The 23,319-nt window shown below is 35.3% G+C and overlaps 1 protein-coding gene across 3 annotated transcripts in view; it reads right to left on the bottom strand.

Annotated features, from left to right (window-relative positions):
- Window positions 1-2,046: 2,046 nt before the first annotated feature.
- Window positions 2,047-23,319, bottom strand: part of SIPA1L2 (signal induced proliferation associated 1 like 2) — a 120,185-nt gene continuing 98,912 nt past the window's right edge. For 2 of the 3 annotated variants that reach the window (XM_026844913.1, XM_026844912.1), the window contains 5 exons: window positions 20,767-20,986; window positions 13,727-13,858; window positions 6,123-6,246; window positions 4,377-4,458; window positions 2,047-3,286 (listed from right to left, as the gene is read on the bottom strand). In XM_026844913.1, the coding sequence (XP_026700714.1) occupies window positions 3,140-3,286; window positions 4,377-4,458; window positions 6,123-6,246; window positions 13,727-13,858; window positions 20,767-20,986 (705 nt within the window). In that variant the 3' untranslated portion in view covers window positions 2,047-3,139. The remainder of the gene's footprint in view (window positions 3,287-4,376; window positions 4,459-6,122; window positions 6,247-13,726; window positions 13,859-20,766; window positions 20,987-23,319) is intronic. The other variant, XM_026844914.1, reaches the window with a different exon arrangement.

A 23,319-nucleotide genomic window follows, 5' to 3' on the forward strand; every position in this document is an offset into this window, starting at 1 on the left:
CAGTCAGGATCCCTTCGATAAAGGTCTACGCATAAATTAGGGTGCCACTTTTACAAAATGCTCTGCTTCTGCCTTAATTTTGCCAAGTATTTGTCCCTTTTACAGAAGTAAACACCCATGTTGGCTCACATTTTTGATTTCTGCATCTCAGTACTTCACAGCACAGCCTGCTGTGCTGGGAGGACTTTGCTGACATTTAAATCACTTCATATTACTATTTTCATTCAGATCACAAACACATCTTTGGAATGAATTTCCCAGTCATCCCCATGTAATCTGCTTTCGTTCATACAGATTGGTCTCAGCTCTGTCTGGAAGCTCTGTGCTCTGTGATAGTCAGATACCACCTAACATACGATTTCGACCACTAAAAGATGTCCGCTCATGGGACTTGACAAGAAAGAGCCTGAAAAATCTCCTCCCACTCCCAAAACCTGGGTTAGCAACACTAAACTTCCCTAGTGCTCCACACTAGTTGCTTATGTAGACTTAGCCTTTGCCACCACGTGTTTAAAACAGGTATTTTTTGCTAGCAAAATGCCTCTGAGAGGATTATTCTTTAAAAAAAACAGTTCATGAAAATGTTCAGTTAAATGTCCTTTACCTGTCAAAACTGTATCATGGTGTCTGATAAATACTGTGTTCACATGTCATTAAAACGCAACAGCCAGACTGAAAAAGTTTTCCCATGGTGAAAATTACTTAAGGAAGAAACATGTGCCTCTGACACAACTGCTTTTGTTAGCAAAGGGAGTAAGAGATTTGTAGACAAAATTTTCTGTCAATTTTGGGAAGAAAATGTTTTCAATTGGATGGGAAAATAAGAAATATAAGTACCGAAAACCCTTTTTCTGCAGGTAGTTAGAATAATGTTTGTTTTCAATAACAGAGATAAAGACCTAAAATGACTACTGGACTATAAACTCTTATACAAACTAATAGTATGCCTTCAGAACAAGCTAATTCTCAAGTTCATTTCAGTTAGCACTGCTTTTTGAAGTGGACAAACCAATCCTCACAGAAACATGTTCACAGACAAATTGCCCAAGTTGTTCAGTGCTGTTATTTGGCAAGGTCTCCAGCCAGATGGGTTTGCTAATGACTTCTGTAAGGTGCTTAAATCAGAATCTAGTGTAACACATGACTGCCATGTTTAATTACTCTGTTAATAGAGCTTAATGGATATTGTTTGGTATGTAAAAGTCAAGAGTTTTTGATGAACAATACAAAGACAAAATAGTCTTTTTCATTTGAATGTAAGGATACCAAGGCCTTGATTATGTGCCCATGTATAACCTTGCCTAAGAGCAGTAATTCAGAACAATTGTTATAGCAGGGGCAGACATTTGTTCAACTCACAGAACATTTCTTAGACGATGTGCACTAACAATGGACACAGAATTTTACCTGCATCGGTTGAATATATTTTTTAACTATTCAACAATTTTCTGTAAGTTTGCCTGAATGCATTCAGCTGCTAAAAGGAAACAGGGATACAACCATGATCTTGAAATGTTTTTTTTTTCCCCTCTCAGATGGATAACTCAAATGTGCTCATTAGCTTCATTTCATTTTGCAAAACTGTGCTTTTTTGGTGTAGACTGTAAGCTCAGTACTACACATAAAACAGCTCTCATATGCTAACACTGCATTCAGATCCTCAATTACAGACACAAGAAAATGGCAAGCTATTTGTTGCTACAACTAATGGAAAGTAATATGAGAAAACTAGACTCCTTTTGAAAACTTTCATTAGGACATATTTTAGTGTTAAGCAGGTTTTTTTGTCCTGGGTCACTAATCAATGACTGAACAGTCAAAACAGCTTTCGTTCCTTGACCCATGAAGCCACCTCCTCAGTTATAGGAGAGGACACACCAAAGAAAATAGCTTTGATAATGCTGACAGTCCCTCACTGGTAACAAGGGCTCATGAGAGTTCTGGAGGCATTGGACTGTCTCTAGACTGAGAATCCAAAGAGTGGGCTGAATAGAAACCTGAGCTATTATTGATGTCAGTGATTATAGATAATACAAGATGAAATAATTCAGGTTTAGATTTTTAACATTTATTAAAAAAGCAGGATGTATGTTCATTTCAAATTAAACAGTTAAAAATGTTAAAGCATACAAACAAATCAATTGTGTACTAGCAGCATCCAATTGTTAGAATTTTCTAGAACTCCTCAGTACAGTCTTGGCAAGCTAAAAGTATTACAACTTGCAACCAACTGACCTCACCATAGTGCAGATAAAACAAACTTTATAAAAACAACAATTTAAGGTTAAATAAGCTTAAATAAAGGTGTTAAATACAAGACACTTGATCAAAGCTTCTGTACAAAGATAAAGAAATTTGGCATTGTACAATTGATTGGCTGGCTCACACCATACATGATTTCAATAGTTAAGCAGTATAATTGTTTAGCTGAACATCAACTATACAAAAGTAACTGAAGTTGGGAGTGGGCTAACCCCAGTGAGCCATTTACAAGGCATGTGTATTTTTAGAAAATCAGAACACTGTTTATATTCAGGCACCATTTGTTCCTGCAAATAAATAATCTCTAATGTATCTGCATCCAAACTAGTGTTAAACACATCAGTGCTAACATTTTATAAACACAGCTTTGTGACTATTCACTATACCTCCATTCTTATTGCTATGACAATGTGGACTGTGGAAATAAAACTACTGTACATACAAAAAAATAGAGCACCTTTTAAACATTAAAGTATATGTCTGGTTATTCTTTTTATCTTACAATACTGAAGCCCAAGCTAATGTAAATTGCTTTAACATCTTCACCAGCGCACCTGAAATGCAGGAACTAAACCCCCAAATATTCCTCTTCAGGCAAGCCCCAGCCAGAGCATCTTCTAAAAATGTCTAAAATGACACTAAGGATTCTTTACATTCATCTGCACACAAACAAATATCTGCTATTCTCTGCTTTCTTCATATGAATTTAAAGACAGATTACCACAGTTCTCTCTCCTTTTCAAATGAATAAAGCTGGATAGAGAATGTAGCAGAAACACCTAAAATGGATTGTGAACACAGTGAAATTATTACCCCGCTAATTCAAAAAATACAGCTGTTACATTGTTCAAATAAGTATTTTCCGGGGGCCCAGTCATTAGGATTTTTTGTCTATCGTATTGAAAAACCATTCTGTAAATTTCCTCAGTTGAGCAGCTGCTGTTTGAGACTCCTCCTGAAGCCTCATGTTATCTTGTCTCAGATGCTGTACCTCTGCCTGGAGAACTGCCTTGTCCTGTTTTTCCTGGTTAACAAAGATACAAGTTGAATAAAGTGAGTAGTCATGATGACAGCATTTTTCGTTGTTAACATTTCTGTGCAAGTCATACAGCTATGTTTTGTTGAGCTCCCTAATCCATTCTGACAACTATTAACTGTAAGTTAATTCCCCTAATGTGTTCCAACTCCCTCATTCAGAGAAAATATTGCAAGCTAAAAAGAAAAATAGATACTTTAATACAAAAAAATATAGGAGTTTACTTAACAAAAAAGTCAAGTGCTAAAAGGATAAGAAGCTTTTAGCTATTACAAATCATTTGTGACAGCCCAAGTCATAAGGAATTGATTTCAAGCATACGTTAGCAAAGAAAAATACCTAATTTCAACATTTTCCCTTACATGATTGCTTTCTTACCAAAAGCAGTCTAATTTCTACCAGTCCTGGCATTGTCTCAGCTCAGAAATTAGACAGTAAATAAGACACAAAGCACAGAATCATCAAGGTTGGAAATGACCTTGAAGATCATCCAGTCCAACCATTAACCTGACACTGACAGTTCCCAATATACCATATCCCTCAGCGCTATGTCAACTCTACTCTTAAACACCCCCAGGGATGAGGACTCCACCACCTCCCTGGGCAGCCCATTCCAACGCCCAACAACCCCTTCTGGAAAGAAATGCTTCCTGCAAGTCACTGTTACATGATGAAGATACCACAAGGCAACAAGGACAACAAAACTGGAGTGTTAACTACTTAGCAGTAGCGCCTGTTGGACATATATGGGATATGGACTATCCCTACCTTTTGTTAAATCCAGAGCACCACAAATGGAGATGAAGTGCCTCATTCTTTCTGGGGTATGACTATATGAGGACAGTTTTTCTGGAGTAAAGACCCATAAACTAGTCAGAGCCTTGGGGCAGCTTGTTCACATAACCATTTCCACAGGACCTTCTGCACCTCAGTGTTCTGATCAACTGCTGGGCTCTACCATTCGTTAATTACACTGTCTACTTTAACTGATGTACTTTTTTTCAAGCCCTTGATGAACTCTGAATAAAAATAGAACTGTTAAAGCCAGAGGATAATAATTTCCCTAATGATCTCTTACCTTTCTCAGGTCAGTTTGTAATTGCCGGAGGATGACTTCTAGCTGGTTTACTTTTCCAGTCAGAGTACTTGGAGCATGTTCCCTGTAAAGGAAACCACTACCTTCATTCTGGGTTAGTTAAAAACATTTTCTCCCCCAGCTTTTGCAGAGTAACACTTTGAGTGATAGCAGAGGAAATAAATCAGTTTAGGCAGTTAGGGAAACACAGACAATACCAGCATCAGCAAAAGGCTATTATTGAAACATAAACCCATTGCTGCAGTATCTGAAATATGACACTGCCTCTCATGCAAACCAGACAGAAATAAAATGATTTTAAGAGGAAATGTTTTAGGAATTATTTGCACATACTCTCACAGTGCAAGTCAAACTTGCTGCTAAATAGTGTGCCAAGCACATCTGTTAACAAGCTGCTTTCTGATAAGGACTGTACTAATCTGAAGCAAGCTGCAGCAACAATTATTGTACACCAAAAGTGCCTTTAAGAGTTCTTTTGTCTGATCTGCAATTGTCTAATTTCTAGTAAAGGATAAACCTATGGCTTTATGGAGACAAATATTTTGTTTAAAGGTCAAAACGTATGAAATATTGCCACAGGTTAATCAAATGCATGACTGAAGGAAAATACTGAGAATAGCTTCTGTTTCCTGTCTGACAGTAAGCACTGTGAGAGACAGTTTCATATACGTTATAGATTAAATCAACCATAATGTGAATCATTTTGTCTAGAAGAGAGATGCTGTAGAGAGAAGCTTCATAGACAAAACTGAATCAGCTGCTTCATGCAAGTGCATAAATCTGACTGATCTGCTGATGTTAAAAGTGGAACATCTTTAATAGTCTTTTGCAGTCCTTACTGATCACTAGGCTGAAGAAAGGTGTGGATTTAGAAGTCATTAAAATAAACGTGTTTTACCAGGTTAGTAAATTTGTGTAAAATTGGTTCAAATTAAAATGTGATAGTCTAACAATCAAGAAGAATTTTCCCTCCATTTCCTGTTCTTCCATTCCTGCAGCTGAAGACCAAAACTAATCAAAGATGTGTTTTTCTTTTAAAGAGTGCTAGTGGACAGATTATATTGCTAAATCTGTGTTTTTAAGAAGTATACTCCCCATAGCAGGGAAGATGGGGGAGGGGAGAAGAAAAAAAAAAAAAAAGATAATAATCTCTCCCAGAGCACTGAGGAGAATTTGAAGAATTGGGCAGTTTGTCATAAGTTTCCTGCAGTCCTCAGTTACAGGTTCTCTTGATTAATTTACCTCTGTATAAATGAAAAATTATGGATTTGCAAGTAGCAAATAGTTGCAAAAGATAGGTAGGAACACCTCTTCCAAGGTCAGAGACATTTAGTGCAGATAAGATTATTGCATACTACTGAGTTGAGTTCCTGTTATCAGATCTATTCAGATGAAAATAGAAATAAGCATAACACAAATGATTATTGTACAGGAGAAATACTGTGAAAAATTTGACTAGCTGAAACTCTGCACCTAACAGTACTTTGCATTGGAGGCCTATTCTACTGAGCGCGCTTTATCTGACTATACTACACATTTTCTAGATAGAACTGCTGAGGTTGATTCCAAAAAAGATCATTTTTCAAAATTAAAGACATGATTGGTCAAGGTAACAGGTCTGCCATCAAATTGTAGTGAAACATGCATACAGGCAATTTAACATGCAACATTAAGAGAAATTTTTTCTTAAAATATTTTTGTAAGAAATACACTTTAATTCTGACATACCCAGTAGCCTCAAGGAAATCTTTTCCATCTGTGGGACTCTCATCCAAAGGTAACTCTTGTGTTCCTTCCAAGCCCTGAGCTTGCTGCATATCATTCAAGGTGCAAAATGATGCTACTCTCTGATCTGTAAAAAAGTAACGTAAGGATACATTTAAAGCTGGACATATGCACAAAATAAAAGGCTATATACAACCATTATCCTTGTTTAGTTAGAGAAATGGATGTAAGGTTTCTACATCACAGCTTTGAAGATAATCAGCAGATGTAAAGTATACTCCAGCTAGTTGGCTTCCCCACATCTGCATCCAAAGGCAACCCCAAAGAAATTTTTTGTGTCTGTCAGCAGAGTAAGACAGATTTGTTTGGACCAGTTAATGATATGAACAGTAAATTGGTCTTGATGAAATCTGCAGAAAAGCACTTAATTCAGGGCCACAATCAATGACAATAATAATTCAGGAAAAAGGTTTGCATTTTCCATGGACTTTAAGCCATCAGATTCCTCAGAAATCTGTACTGTTCATTTCGTACTGTTTTACTGTCTCAAGCATTTGCAGAACCTAATGGTAATCTGCATACTTGAAAAACAATAAATTCACACTGTTTTTATCGATTGGTGTTTTGTTATCTATAGTACTAAGGCATGCTATTATCTACATTGGATTCCACTAGAACATAATCTAACAAACACAGATGTAATTACCTATGGATATACAGTGTGGTTGCCAAAATACATCAGTCACCACATAATAGAAGTATGCCATGCAGATCATCATTGCACAGAACAGGAGTAAATGATGCATTCATTAGGATTTGTCTTCTTTAAAAAAAAAAATAAAATCCATATTCTGTGAAGTTTGATTTAACGTATGTCTTCAAACAAAATCCATGTCTGTAGTCTTGTATAAATTCTGGAGACAACATGCCTGCCTTGCCCTTTCTCCCCTTGCTCTACCACCCCACGGTCCCAAAGCTTGCATTATCATGCAAACGTGCAAACATAGGAAATATTAAAGAAAGTTTACAAAAGGCAAAAGTCATCAATCCCAGACCATCACCTAGAAACGGCGTGTGATGACAGAACGGCCCAAATTCTTCATCTGAGTCAAAACCTGGAATAAGATTTAGAATGTTCCTATAAACAAGACAGTCCATCTCCACCAGAGCAGCTGTGTCCTTCACGTACAGCGCACACAGTGGGATGGATACTCCCCGTGCAACTCATGCTGGCTCCCACTCTCAGCCTTGCAATGCCATTTATACACACCACCACCATTACAGGAAAGTGTCACGCCCCATGTCTGTAACAGTAATACCCAGTATTGCAACACAGCATGTCAACTTGGTGCGATACATAAAAAGACAAGCCTCCAAATGCTAAGCACCCAAAGAGCAAATACAGACCAGATCATTTTAACTAGGAGGAAATTTGGGGTTAAAAGTTAAAAAAAAAGGAAATCACCAAAAAGCTCTTTAAAGGGATTTTTTTTTTTTTAAATTAATAGTTTTAAGGAATAGCAAAGATTGACAATTCACTCCATAATACAACAGAGAAAGTTGCATGTCATTTTTTTCTCTAATTTTAAAGACCACAACTAATTTTCCCTGCTTTTTTTCTTTATTTCTGACTAGTGATGGATCTCAGCAAATACGAACACGATGTTTTCATACGTGCTGACAATAAGGTAAGCATATGATTTTCAATGCATATTCAATAACATCATCTACAGATTTGAAACTTCTAAAATTGAACAGATTTAGTTAGTACAGATAAACTAAAACTAGTGTCCCTGATCAAAGACGGTATGTAGGCCAGAAAGAAGAGTTTGTAAACAATCAGTTTAAAGTACATATCTAATTATTGATTTCAACTTCATACTGTTCACATTTTCATTACTTGATAGAAGAAAACAAAGCCAGCAGAAAATGTTATACTGTTGCTATTTGTTCTATGCCAACAATACGTGACATGTAACACTGTGTCCCAGAAGCAATTCTGCTGTAATATAAATATCTGCCTTTTTCTCCCTCTGCTAACTAAACTTAATTAAAGAGAATGGCCGCTTGTCTGGTTTATTTTGTCAGTTAAAAAAACTGTTTTGCCAGTCTGATCTCCCCAGCAGGATTTGAAAGCATCTTTTTCTTGATGAATAAAAGCAGGTGCAAAAACAGGTACATGCAGGTTAATGAAATCACCATGACACCAGTTTTAAACACAGTATTTTTAAAAAATTTCATATTATTTCAAGATATAACAAAAATATAAGAACATGGATGCTTGCCAGGAAGTATAATGTGTAGATTAACCCTTTCTTTCTTGTGTAATCCTTAATGAATTTCAACTCCACATAATTTAAAAATACTATTAACACTTAAGAGTAGGAAATTAATTGTTAAATCTTTTCTATTTTCCTAGTATAACTTAAACATATTTTTCCAATATTCTTATCTTTATAAAATATGAAACTACATTCTTACATTCATCAGGTGAGGAATAAAAAGTCACTAAATGGACACTAATAAACAGAAGTGTCTGTGTTGCTCTTCAAAGAGTAGTTCTTTAATTTTCAAAAGACAGGTTAGTGTCAGAATCATTCTCCAAACAAGTTAGCAACACAATAAATCTCTGTAATAACTAGTACATTAACAAGATCCTGGACTAGAAAAATATTTTTCCTTTGAATACTTTTCAAGTAGTTTTAAAGACACATTTTTATTTTTTAGTACATATACCAAATCTTCCTGATCTCCCTTTAAGTACTGATGCTCAGCAATAGTTTCACCAATTTACTATTTAAATAAGAACTGGTTTTAAACTCAAATTGTGGTGAAGGTTGAACTTGTGATTCAAAGAGCAAAATCTTCCTACTGATTTTTGTTTTATTTGTTCTTAACAGAATTGGCTTGACATCATATTAATACAAATTAAATCAAAGCTACCTTCACCAACAGACAATTTCTTGAAAGAAAAATCAAGTGTATTTCTGACTATGATGCTGTAGACATAAGTTTTGCTTCCTCCAAACTATAGGGACATCTCTTATTCAGTTCAAGTGATATGTGCATACTAAACAGAAGAAAATACATGTAAATCTCAGAGCTCTTATTTTTATCTGGGACATCCTTGCCAAACCCCACACAAGACCCATGCGTAGAAAACCATGTGTAAAAATATATTGTGTTTATATCAGAAGTTTAAGCAACAGCTGACTTAGCAAGACCAAGGATGAGACAAAATTTATGACTCACTTTAAAGTAATAGAATTGTACAATTGTAACCACTAGGAATTTGAATCTGGATTTTCATTGTTCCAGACCACTAACAGGGGCCAGAAAGAACTCCAGACAATTCTGATATACTGCAGAGCAGTAAAGGCTAAAATGAGTATAGTGCATGAAGCCGCTCTCTCATCATTAAGGCAAAGTCTACCCACAAATATACACTGACATATGCACTGAAGCAAAAAGAGTTACACATGCATGCACTAGAAATGACCAAATGTTAACTCAATATTTCATTTTTTTCTTTTTCTAGCAGTTTAACATACTAATTTGGTTTAAATAATTATCACTCATGCTGAATGCTTCACTTCTTTCTCATTATGTTATGTGTGGCATTACTTGCATTACTGTAAAGATTTTAAATCGAAGTAATAAAATAATATTAATTATAGTAGCACAAGTGTTTCTGCAAAGATAAATTTGCATTAAGAAACACTTCATTCTGATTGTAGACATTCATAAAAATAACCTGGAAAAAAAGTCAGAAGTTGAAACCACCTATTTTAATGAACTAAATCAGAGGCATTAAAAGGACTTTGTTAGGCTGTTAATTCCCACAGTAACATTTACCAAACACTGAACAGATTTTTTCAAGCACAATAAACCCAGTTTAAAGTAGCACAAATACTACAAAGTTCTATTGGTAATAATAATCAATATTTATGTTTGTGTCAATTCTCTTCTATAATAGTAACAGATAGGGGCATCTGGAAAGGCTTCTCCTTTTGTAACCCAAAACATTGAAAAGATACAAAATTAGTCATCAGCAACATAATACACATGTTGAAAGCCAGTCCTTCCTCCCTAAGTTGGAGATCTATTGGAAGGACAATACAAAAAGATAATTAAAAAAATACATTCTGTCATTTTCTGTTACCATTTTCTGAGATTCCTTTGTTCTCCTCTTCCTAATTCAGCTTTCCAATTTATTCTATAACGCCCCGTCTTTATCTTTGCTCAGTTCAACATGCTTTCTTTCTTTTTGCTTCTCCTTTTTCAAACCAACTGCCCTCCCTAAAGCCCTACCTCTTTTGCTGTTACAGTCACATCCTGTTCTATCTATTTTTTATTGTTTGCTTCAGGGATGGATACAAAAATACTACAACAATGTATTTCTGGCATGTCAACTGCTCCCTGGTTACTGTCTCTCTGCAGCTCCCATCAAAATAAGAGAAGGGAACTGGAAGTAGCCTATCCATGTATGAAAGAAATGGAAAGATATCCCTTGCTACTGACTGCATGCATGTTAAAGATGATCTCTGGATAAATATCAGAATCAAAACTATGTCCTGCAAAGGAAGGCAGTGTGAAGACTTACTAAGCACTGTACTCCTGTTTATGGACACTGACCCTCAACAGACACAGCTCAAGCAAAATCCCTACTGGTGGAGCTTCTGGAGCCTGTGGATTTAATGCCCACACAGCTCTCCTTTGCACTGTGAAGACTGCCTTAGGAATAGCAGAGGATTTTCAGGAAAAGTTTGAAGTAAATATACAGCTTCCCACAAAGGTTCTTGCCAAGCAAAAGCAGTGAAAATTAAATCCTCACAAAATAAAAAGCATTATCATCATACTTTCAATTATGACTTTCAGTAATTGCTTACTCCACCCTCACAGACCCCAGTTCTACATAGGATGAAGGCTTCAATTGGATAAAAGCTAATACTGATTAACAAACAACCTAGTCAACTGTTCATTTTGGGGGGGGAGGGGGAGGGGGGGAGCTAAAAATAAGATGCTGTTCTTGTTATACCCATGAGTAAACTCTGAGTACAGACGACTGTAGCAAAAATCCTACTACTGTATTTAATTCTTTAACTAATGTCAACATTATAAACACCTAAAAAGGCATTATTTAACACTAATTGAGACACAATTGCATTATAAGACAGACTGATGAAAGATTGTGATGCCCACATTATGGGTGTTGAACTGATCAAAATATGTAAGTTGTCAACATACAATCTAGAGAGATCACAGAGGAAAAACCCTGACCTTGGAATCAAATCAGTAATTCTAATAAACTGACATTAAGAAAAGATCTTGTAAAAATTAAAAACTAAAATTAAGTCTTGTATCCAGGTTCTAGAACAGAACACAACTTCGAAATATCAGGTTGGCAAAGCCAAATTAGAGAACAACTCTAACAATTTCTTAAATCACTACAAACAAGTCCTATCCATTTGTGATCTTTTTCACTGAAGGTTTGGGGCAGGGGTTGGGAATGTGTGTGTTGTTTGGTTTGGGATTTGTTGAGATGGTCCTATATGAAATGTGATCACATTTCCATCCAGTTTAATAAAAAGATCAAAGCAGTTTTATATTCAGAAGTGGACAAACTTTAGAACCATCCACTCTTTTTCACACTGATAGAATGCAGAACAGTAGTTCCAAACTATTTTTAAATAATAAATTGAAGCAACTCCTAAGTAAAAACTATAATACATAAGGAAACTGCACCTGATAATTCATATCCAACATGTTCCCTCCCAGTGACTTTTTAATGATATGCCTATAAGTTATTCTTTTTTAAATTACTTTAAAATTGCAAGACATGGGATAAAGTTGAACAAGGGCTTAAAAATTCCATTCCTTGTAAAAATTGCAAATTGCAGAACTATGAATTTTGTTAAAACATTTTATAAACCATCTAACATATACACAGATGCCTCTATTGCAGAGCCCTAAACAGAAAATAATTATACTCGTTATACATAACTAATTGTTATTTACTACTCAAATTCTTATGATAATTCAACACACACCCCACCCATAAAACATTTCTCTCATGTATCAAACCACCTGGTCTTATGTTATCTACAGATATTTTCCACCCTAGGACATAGTACTGTGGATAGATAGCTATGTTGCTCTACCTTTCTCTTTCAAATTCAAATGGAAAATACATGCATATAATATTTACTAAAGCAAAATTATTTTCATCATGATATTAAGTAGTAAAAGGAATAAAAATGTATTAGTTTTCAAAGAAAGCTAAAAATAAAGGAGCATAAACTGGTACAGAATGATCTTTTAGTCAGCTAAACTCAGATTTTTTTACTAGCACTTAAAAATATTCTTCAAGTACAAAGTTACAGAGTTAATTGTTTACTGATTCAAATCTATTTTCAGTTGTTCAAGATGTCAGTAACAAATATCAGGATGTTCCCTGAACAATCAAACACGAAATGTGTGGGAATATTTGTCAGATTCTCAGGTCATGGTAGTTCCTGCCAGCCACAACAGGCGTGTTTGAGTAGTACTGAATAGTAAAGAATGCACATACAGTTAATCGGGTTAAGAAACAATACCGTACTTTAGATTGCTAATCATCACTGTTGGTCTGGGATTTTAACAATGCCATTTAAATCAGTATAGTAAGTAGTTCTGAAGAGCTTTTGATCAAATTGGAATTTAATCACTTCATACTTCGGGAAGGAATCGGGTGCCAGAAAACTGATTCCCATGGTTGCTTTTAGTCAAAAAAACAGAAGAACTTCTCATGACTAACTTCACCACCAGTTCTTCTCATAAAGTTATGTCCTGTACCTTACACAATGATGACTGGTAATGTCATCCTTATTCACAGATACCTCTGACTTCCCATTACATTCACTAATGAGAATACCACCAGTCAAGAAATGTCAGAAATTTTAGGACAGCACAGCAACCTCACCAAAACACCCCTCAGAGACAATAAAACACAAACATTCAACTGTATATATTCATATATATACTCAAACCAACATCCACCTTTCTGTGTTTGTACATTAAGGGTAGGTTTAGCTCTCAGAGAAGCAAATAATGTTTTTTCTTAGTTACCCTGGTCTTATAATTTAATAATGCAAACCTATAGCCTGCACCTCAAGTTCTGCTACTGGAAAATATAGTGTACATTTTTGCTGGTTTTCAAGGGCATATTATGAAAACTGCATCATCATTTGGACTACACACACAAGTTTATAAATACAATGCAACACAATAAACTCAGGGAAGTGTTACTCCCAGTTTCACTTTGAACATCTAACTTAAATGCTTTGAATCTCTCTTTCAAAGCACCTGATTTTTCCAGTTGACTACAGAATGAACTTCAGTCCCTAAGTGGATGAATTGTATCTAAGATAGATACTGAATGTTTCATGAATACCCCAAATTTTCAGTTAAAATCTTCTGCACTGAGAAGTGATACTGCCGAAAGAACTAAAGGGCTATGGAGGCAAACACTGGATTTTTGTAAGTCAAAATTTGTCTATACAGTATATATTTAAAAAAAAATAAATGTGTGTATTGAACATTGATCTTTATTCAGATTTTCCTGTTACCTTCAAACGCTCGTGCAGCATCTACCAGGTGGGACCAGTCTAGCCCTGTGGCAGTGTCTGGCAGGGGCATCAGGCCAGGATCATTGAATTTGGCTTTATCAGATAAGGACCCATCTGAGAACCAGAATTCATCTAAACAATAAACACAATAATTAGTCTTCCTATAACAATGGTGTACAATTAATTTTGAAGCTGTTATAATGAACTATAAATAAATGTATAAGCCAAGAGTGCTTATCTTAATTTCTTGTTTCTGTCTTTTCCTGTTCAATACTCAGTATGGGTGAAACATTTTTTAAATGTGGGCAGAATAAGATGGGAAGGGTTTCTAAAGGGGTTTTTTTGTGCCACTTTGCACATGGTGTGTTCTTTGCATTTTCATGTGAATGCTGTGTTAGTAGGCAGCATCCGTTCTTGAAGCATACCATATTAACCTGAGCACTGAGCAGAAAAGTTGCTAGATACTCAAAGTTACATTTTTAAGAGGGCTGTGAAACATATTTACATGCAGATTTATTCTGAATCTTAAATATTTCAGTTCCAGAAGCAATTTTTTAAAAATCACCTACTTTTCTTTTAATGCATTTGTAAATTCTAGCCTATACCCAAAACTGACTTTCACACTGAAAATACTATATTAATAATATAAATTTTAAATATTAATTTAATATTTGCAGCTGTACATCTGAGGATGCAAGACTTTGTGTGCAGATCTCTAAGCTCCAGAGTGAGCTGTAATGCACTGTATACTGTAGATAGATTGCATATTAATTGAAATGTACACACTATAAAGTTAGTTCAAACACAGCTTCAGTTATGCAGTCTTTTAGAAAGGTACCACAAACTCACATCTCTGTAGAGGAGATGCTAATTTTCATAATTATCTAAAATATTTTATATTTTCCTTATCTATCTATAGCAATCTTCACTCTGATTAATGTGAACACATTAAAATGAATACTGCTGAACAGGCACACAGAGGTTCTTAAAACGGAATATAAACCAAATACATTATTTATACTCAAATTTCATCTTAACCATAAACTTAGAGACACAATATTGTACTTTTATTACAAAGTATGGTCAGGAAAAAGGATTTTGCTTCAGATGTATCTACTTCTATTAAATTAAAAGGGCAAATTAGTAATTCTTCCTCAAATATTTCAGAAGGAAATTTCCATCTAGTTATTCCAGTGATTCAGACTATAATGTTTGTGAGGAATATTTTACCAGGAAAACACTAAACAAAAAAATCAGTGAAAGAAAAAATGCAGACATAGAAATGAAAGATACATTACAGTTTAAGAAAATGGCATGTTGTCATTGTCCTGATACCAATGAAAAAGAATACCAAAGTCTATTTGAATTAAAGATTTCTAACCTAAAAATCCCAAAGCAGTAGCCTGTTACAGAGCATTCTACTGCACAAGGCAATGATTAGAGCATATTATATTCTTTGCAGAAAGCTAGTTTAAAAAAAATCAGGAACAGGAAAATGAAGGTGTCCAAAGTTAGGAGTTTCACAAAGCAAAAACAATGCAGAAGAGGTAGAAATCCTGTTTACCTTGGAGTTTATCTTGTTCTACAAATTATATGAAAGCTGCAGTATCACTATATTACAACTGGAAATGGCTTGACAAACCCCTGTAGAAATATCTTTCTCAATATCCACTCAATACGCAAAAGTAGATGCGATATGAAATGGAAATGTAATATGCATTCTACCCATACATCTGTACTAAGATTTTATTTTCAGTTTCTTATACATAAAATCTTATCTAAGGTTACCTTGGGGTGCAAATACATTGGAAGCTCAACATCAGAGCAGTTTCTGAACTTTTGTATATGACCTGGGAATTACAGAATCTTATTTATGCAAGTATAAATGTTTTATACATCCCTGTTGTGGAAAATAGGCAGAAAGTCTTATCTGAAAGGCTGGCAAGCCACCTTTGGTTCTAGACCAGCAGGCAGGCCCTGAGGGACAGCTCTTGCTTTTGTGTCATCAGCCTACAGAGGCTGATTGTGAAACCTGTCAGGAAGATGTCTGTTCCCAGTGCGATTCTGATGACTTTCCAAATTAAAGTGTAGGAGTGATATATTCACCAGCAGCCATCCTTCATTATGTGTTGTCTTTGCGAGAACCTCAGTTCACCTTAGAGTGGATCCTACTTGGTCCTGCATAAGACCTGACAGAGAACTCAAATGCAGAAAGCCTGCCAGCATGGAGATTTGAATATTGACAGCTCTGAAAGCACAAGTGCTCATGCTGATGGCTGAAATTATAAGTGGAATAACTGAACAGGCATGAGTATGCCACCATAGAATAATTCATTTTCAAGATATAAATTATGTGTTCTTGTGCAATGGAGGTGGGGGGAGGGAAAAAAAAAAAAAAGAAAGAAAAAAAGGAGCTCTAATGATATAGGTCTCTGTGCTTTTGAATTTCAGAGAATACTGTTTGTATTTCAGGAATGCTCTGGGTGAGATAAATTATTTCTAGCCTCCTGTATTTGCATTTCCTCCCTGCTCTTCTTACCTCACTATTACCTGCACGTTTTCTCTGTAAGACTGCCACATTAGCAACTGCAGGCGGCCTCCTGATTTGTGCAAAGGTAGCAAGCTATGCTTGAGCATGCTCACCTCTGTGTGTCCAGGAAGAGATGCCTAATCTTGTAAACCGCTATCTTCATTGCCCACAAGATAGGTTTTGAAGCCACACAGACTTACCCCTTATTTCCTCTGAGGAAAAAATTTAGGTGTTATCTTTCAGTTTTAAAGATTATTTTATTTGCTGTACTCCTTTTGGCACAAACCCATTGACCTTGTGGTTTCTGGTCCTTTCACTCTCTTCCCATACTTAGAATTTTCTTTATTTTTATTATTGATACATAAAAGTATATAGCATTTTGAAGAGCTCTTATTTTCAATAAAATTATATGGTCAGTTCAGTTTCCAGAAGAGCTCCTTGAATTAACTGTCATCAGTCCCACACACCTCTGCATTCAAAGAGTAACTAGTTATACAGAAAGAACAAAGATTCATCTGCCTTAACATTTTCTACTTCGAAGACAAGTATCCTGCTCCAGTTGGAACTGCTACTTTTATGTAGAGACTGTAGATCATTAAAAATATCTGCTAGGTACTCCTCACTTAGTGTGCTCAAACTAGACATGTCATTTAACAAGTAGATTATCTCAAAAGATGCTGCAGCTGAAAGAATGTACCAGGTCATATGGAGACAAAAATTCTACTGTCTGCCTCCTTCTTCTTTCCTGCAATCACCAGTTATATCTCTGTGATCCTCTTAAAACAACAGCTTCTGCCTGCCAAACCCTTCCCTTCTTCAGTATTACCTAGGGTTGCCTCAAGTCTCCCTTCAAAGATGCCAGCCTGCTAGTAGACCACATCACAGACTTATGCTCATGTAACTGTTAGAATAGTGAACATGTGTTCCCAACAACTACTTTTCCTTTCCCTTTTGTTACTGAAAATAGTCTCATGTTCTGGTAAGGTGGATTATTCACTGTGTGAGAGTCTGTAACAGACAATATATATAATCCTTTGGTTGTGTGAATTACTTAATTAACAGCCTTTATTTGCTTACTGAAAAACTGATTTCTAAATTGTTCATATTGTACATCATCAATACACAGTGATGGTCTTCCATTTTAATATTGCTTCTTATCAGTGAGGTTAGTTTTGGATTGAAGCTAACACTGGTAGAATCCAATTTTAAGATAGACTTTCATCTAGTAACATCAGTGCAGATATATCAGCTGCACTTCTGGCAGCCTTTTCCCCATGGTATATATAATCTAAGAGCTTTCAGAATTTGTATAGTGTATCATTGCAAAATATTCCCTTCTTTATGACCCTCTTCACTGCAAGTATCCTGCACCTTGCTCCTTTCCTTGCAGCACAGGAATGTCATGCCAGTGTATCACACTTAGGGAATTTTTCTTTCCCATTTCATAATAGGAGTGGAACACAGTGCCTGCAATGTCAGTCAGACTGCCTCCATGTGTTTTTCTGTGTTTCTGATTTGTGATAATACGCTAGTTCTGTATCAGTGGTTCTCATTGTTTTCATTCTTTCCCTGCTAGTTCAAGCTGCCATGAATTTGCAAGACAGGGATAGATTTGTACCTGCAACCATGTATGGCATGCTAGAGTCACTCAACGTGAACAGCACTGTCTCAGTTAGGGAATCTCTAATGTCCCTAAGGTAAAATTCCAGGGTTCTCAGCTACACGAGTTCTGCTTTCTGGTTTAAGTTAAAAATAAGATGAAATGAAACAAATCTTTCTGCATTTGTGTACTGTGTGCAATCAACAGCACTCAACTGACAGAGCTTGCATTTTAGGCTTTACTGAAAGCCCGTCTTCTTTCACTTCACTCCCCTCAGTGATAAAATAATAATAATAAAAAAATGTAGCTTCATTTTCTCATCTCTCTCCCACAGTCAACACTGCGCACAGTTGAGTTTCTGTTTCCATACCTGCATGGTCATTTTTGCTGATAACTCTGCTTCTGCAGTAAACTGAAACCCTTCAGCTTGCTTATTATGCTTTGGTTTTGGTGCTGCCTTGCTTACCTATTAATCACACTCTTTTCCTTGCTAGAAGGATCTCAGAAGACTTGCTGTTGCCACAATATTTCATGTAATAACATGCAAGAATGTATCTTTCTAAAATTAATTCCAGCCAAAACCACAATACTTCCACTGATTTCAGTAAACAATAAATATCAATAGAATGAAAATGTTTTAAGATCATAAACATATGCATTTTATAAAAGACATTATTATGACAGCTAAGAATCCTGGTATCTAAAACTACAACCTCAAGCTAAAATTATACATGAAAAAGAAACCACTGCTATAGAATGTAAATACCTGCTATGAAGTGATTACAAAAAACTTGCTATCAAGAGCCAAGTTAGTTTCTTAAATGGAGATACTGACTAGCCTTATTTTGAAAACAAGAGTGGGCAAATGATGATATATTTGTTTCAGAGTGCAATTACAGATATCCAATTAAATCTTCCTTCAAAGAGCCATCACAGAAAGAAGATCCTGTATTTCTAGCACTGAAAGGAACTTTTATAATACAAAATGAGAAGCAGAAAACAGAGGTTGTGGTATGAAAATAGCATGAACTACCATGAATATATACAATCAGCTTCATTTTGACTAACAGGATACTAGTTTTATGTTTTTTCCCAGCTATGTGTAGAAATAACTTTCTATATCTAAGAAGCAGCAAGAATGGAAAATAAGGTGTTTAAAACAGAAGTAATACACTAATCACTAGAATTTCACTGCTGGAAGAGCAGTATACATTTTGAGTGTACAGCATTAATTGCCTTCTGTCAATCTCTAGAATAAAAGAACACTGAAGATCTGAACCCACTGCACATTTACTTTTTACAAGAAATTGCTCTAAAACCACAGGCCTAACATAGTAAAAAAAAATAAAACCAAAACCAATCGGGTTGCCTGATTATATACATAGCTCCTTTATAGACTACAAAATCTGCTGAATTAGTCTCAAATGAAACAAAATGGGTCTTCATTCTCTATCAGAAAAAGCAAAGGATCTTTTAATATTAAATTGATAGTAAAGAGTTTCACTCTGATAGAAGAATATTTTTAGAATGGCAAAAGGTACACCAAGCATGCATTCCCATCTGAAGCAGGTATTTAGCACTTGTTTGCAAAACCACTTTAAAATTAACCAGTGGTTAGTGACTAAAACTCAGTCTCATAGCTGAGGCCACTATAACAAGAAAAATGTATTGTATATGAGGCTTACTTCTGAAAGTTAGCAAGTGACTGCTAGTTCCTGAAGGACACGATGAACGAAGGAGCCCTTTCTATTACTTTCTTTTAAGCCATCTGTCTGCATTCTCTCTGGATATGTGCCTACAAAAGTCCTTAATGTTTTCAAGAAATCCACCCACATCTTATTCACTATGGACTTCAGAGTCCACAATTGCTTTACTGTTTTTTTAAATTGTGGTCAGCTGTGACGCAATATTAAAGTAGTTTTTTTTTTTTTTTTTTTTTTTCCCCAGATTGGGTATCCCCTATAGGTCAGCCTAAAATAATTGAGAAGTCAAGATATTTAGCATTTTTTTAAAGAACAATTCACTCTTATTAAATACGTAAATATGGATAGGTAGCCTAAAGATATGTATCTGCTTGCAAAGATTTGGCCTGTGATATACAAGCAGACATATTTTTCAAATTTCCTCTTTTTTGTTCATAGTTTTCATAATTTTTATTCCATTTTTTCCACAAAATTACTATAAACATTATAGCTCATCCCTCCATATTGAAATTATTGCAAGATAAGCATATAATAAAGATCTTGCTCATGAAGGCCTCACAAGAGACACCTAAAATAGTTTTAATTTAGCACCTTTTTATGCCATGAAAAATGAAATGTTATTTGCAAAGGTTTTACTAACATGTTAAAAAAAAAGTATCAGCTAATTCAGTGTTGAAATTGGAGATGATGACAACAATTACTGCACATTTTCTTTTAAAATGTTACCAAAAGGATCATCTAAATAGAAGCTGTCTCATTTAGCTTGTTTGCTGTATATATATTGCAATGGTCATTGCAATATATGGTTTGGCATATATTTGTGAATATTTCAGTAATTTGAATGCATACAAAAAACCACAAATAAAAATACTAAAATAAAACAGGCCAGCGTGGCTTAATTAGGTCACCACTGGAAAATAAAATGATAACAAAAAATTTCTTTTGACAAATGTTTGTTGCCTATCACTAGTCTCATGAAAAAATTTTTTGTAAAGTAAAAGTGAATTCTGTCTCCAAACATGGTAAATCTGAATTGATCACTAAGGCAAGCACAAGCATGTACTGCTGACCAAATATGCTTCTGCTAGGATATCTAGAACACTGATCTGTCATTTCATAATTTCACCTTAAAAGTAAAATCTCACTTAAAATTTGGTGATTTATCACAAATAATCCAAACTCAGCAATGACAGCAACAATCACTTACTTCTCAGATTTCCCATTCCAGGAGTCAGGCTCATTCTGGGAGGTAATGTGCTGTGATACGGTGGGGTAGTGCTGAATAAGATATCATTTGGCAAGGCCTGGTCTAGCATTGAACTTCGAGAGCTAGCATATGAAGATCCTCTTCGATTGCTACATATACTCTCATCAGAAAGGGTACGGTAAATTGTCCTCCGTGGAGAAAGGTTTCCATAAAATGAAAACTAAACATCAAAATATGAAGATACAAAAACATGTATTACTGGTTAAAATAATTCACACAATCATGTCCCATCATCAGTTCCTGGAAGTAATTTTCTGGGCAGGCACTCTGGAAGTCTTGAGCTAGTACAGAAGATCAGAGATTTGTTCCACCGTATCAGATCTACTGGGGCCTCAAAGGAGTTACTGAACTGGATTTTCATACTTCCTCCTGATATTTTGGAACATATCATCATGAATTTATCAGATACTGTATAGTTTTATTAATTCTAAAATGCTAAATAAAATCTCCATAGCCTTATGACAGCAATGTGTTGCAGAAATATATATAAGGTTACCAACTCTGGCAACATTTATTCAAGACTATACATAGAACTGTTTGATTTTAATTTGAAAGGACTTCAAATGTTAAACATTCTGAACTGATACATGGTGCAATATAATTCATTGGATGATAAAAATGATTTGAGACACTGCATCTCTCCAAATATGAAGAAATAGGCTTAGAAAAGAGGATAATGGAATTCAGTGAAAATTGTTTATGCATTTCAGAAAGTTACTTAAACCATAACCCAAATATCTACAGTAAAACAAGATGTTACTGTATTGTAAAACTGGGCCATTCCACTTCATAAATCATTCTTCAGTACTGCAAATCCAGTTATTCTTCACATCGACAATTGTCAGTTATTGCCTTAATTATTTTAACTGGTTTGTCCTGCATATAACAATTTAATGTCCTGTCCTGTTTTCTTTGTAATTAATTATGAGTTGCACACTCCTTATTCAGAATGTATGCTTAAGAGCAGTAGCTTTTAAAAACAGTGAATATAGCATAGAAAGATATCTACATTGTAATATTTCTGATAAAACTTGCTCACTGATCAATACTTCCAGAAGGAATACACAGAAATGCTCAATCATGCCACAAGACACAGTCTTTACAAAATACTTAAATATACTTCATAGTGCTAGTTTGGGAAAGCATCTGTCTTGATGATAATACAGAACATGCTCAAATGTCAAAATGCTTAACTGAGTCCCAGAGAAAATTGAGGCAGATATTCAGCTTCTAATCTAGGAAAGCATCAAAATACTACATTGGTTCTAGAGATATGCCTGAAACAGATATGGGCTGTGGGAATAAACATAATTCAAAACTTTATTTTAACACATACGTAAAGTGATCATAACAATAAACATAAGCAATATCCATAAAGGAACAGATATGTGGTATCATTCTATTAGCAGTGGTTAAAGAATATCAAAAGACTCTAAGCCTAATTAGGGACCGCACTGGGGAAGGGGTTAAAAGCCTTCACCCTCTGAATTGATGGGTCTCTGATACTCTTTCCAGCACTCAAGATTCCCAGCAAGCATCCTTCTGCAATTCTTGGCTGTTACTCAAGTCTCCTCAACTTTATAATGCATCTTCTGTCTATAAAGGTTGTTCACTAGTTATCCTAACGTGCTGAATGTTTATTGTTGGAGCTTTACAGAGGTTCCTTTCAGGGACCAACAAAAATTAAACATTACATAGAGTGCCCAATTATTCCCTGATCTATGAAGAAGGTAAAACCAAACCAAACCAAACATGTGATTCGATTCTGTAGAATCTTACATACTCAGAAAATTCCTTCCTGGCTTTGTTGTCAAAGACAACTCTCTCACCTATACCAAGATTACTACCCTCTATGAAGACATAATCAAAGTCTGAATACTGCCGAGCCCTACAGCTGGGGATCCCCTGGAAGTCAGGGGCTATGGTGTCTCTCATTTAATGAGCTTTTGTTTGGGTGTCTTGAGAGGGGAAGGGGACAGCAGTAATTTATCTCAGGATGGCCACACCCCCTCACTCCTTGTTTCTTATTTAAGTAGACAGAAACATTAGCAGCTCTTGAAATCACCACAGAAAACCAATTATTGCATCAATAATGAATCATAAATACCTCTACAACATTATTCATGAGAATTCAAACACATAACATGCATACTTAACATACCGCATGTTAAAAAAAATATGATCTGAATTTTAAATTCAACTCTGCACTTAGAGGATTCCCATGTGTTGCTTTTGTTCAGCCATGATGATTATGCTATTTAGCACATTGTATAAACACAGTGTGTTAAGAGAGCATTGAGTTAATATCAATGATCTCAAGCAATTTAATTGCTTTGTGTTTTATTCTACATTAAGCACAGAATTCAAAATCATGTATACTTTGGGGAGTAGTAAAGTTCTCTATCCATGTTTTTGTGAACTTTTAAATATTACCGATTGTCTTCATACTGTAAAGATTAGATGTATGCTCTCCACTAGCACTGACAATTATGC

Source organism: Athene cunicularia (assembly GCF_003259725.1).
Source record: "Athene cunicularia isolate RWA chromosome 3 unlocalized genomic scaffold, athCun1 chr3_part1, whole genome shotgun sequence".
Classification (NCBI taxonomy): domain Eukaryota; kingdom Metazoa; phylum Chordata; class Aves; order Strigiformes; family Strigidae; genus Athene; species Athene cunicularia.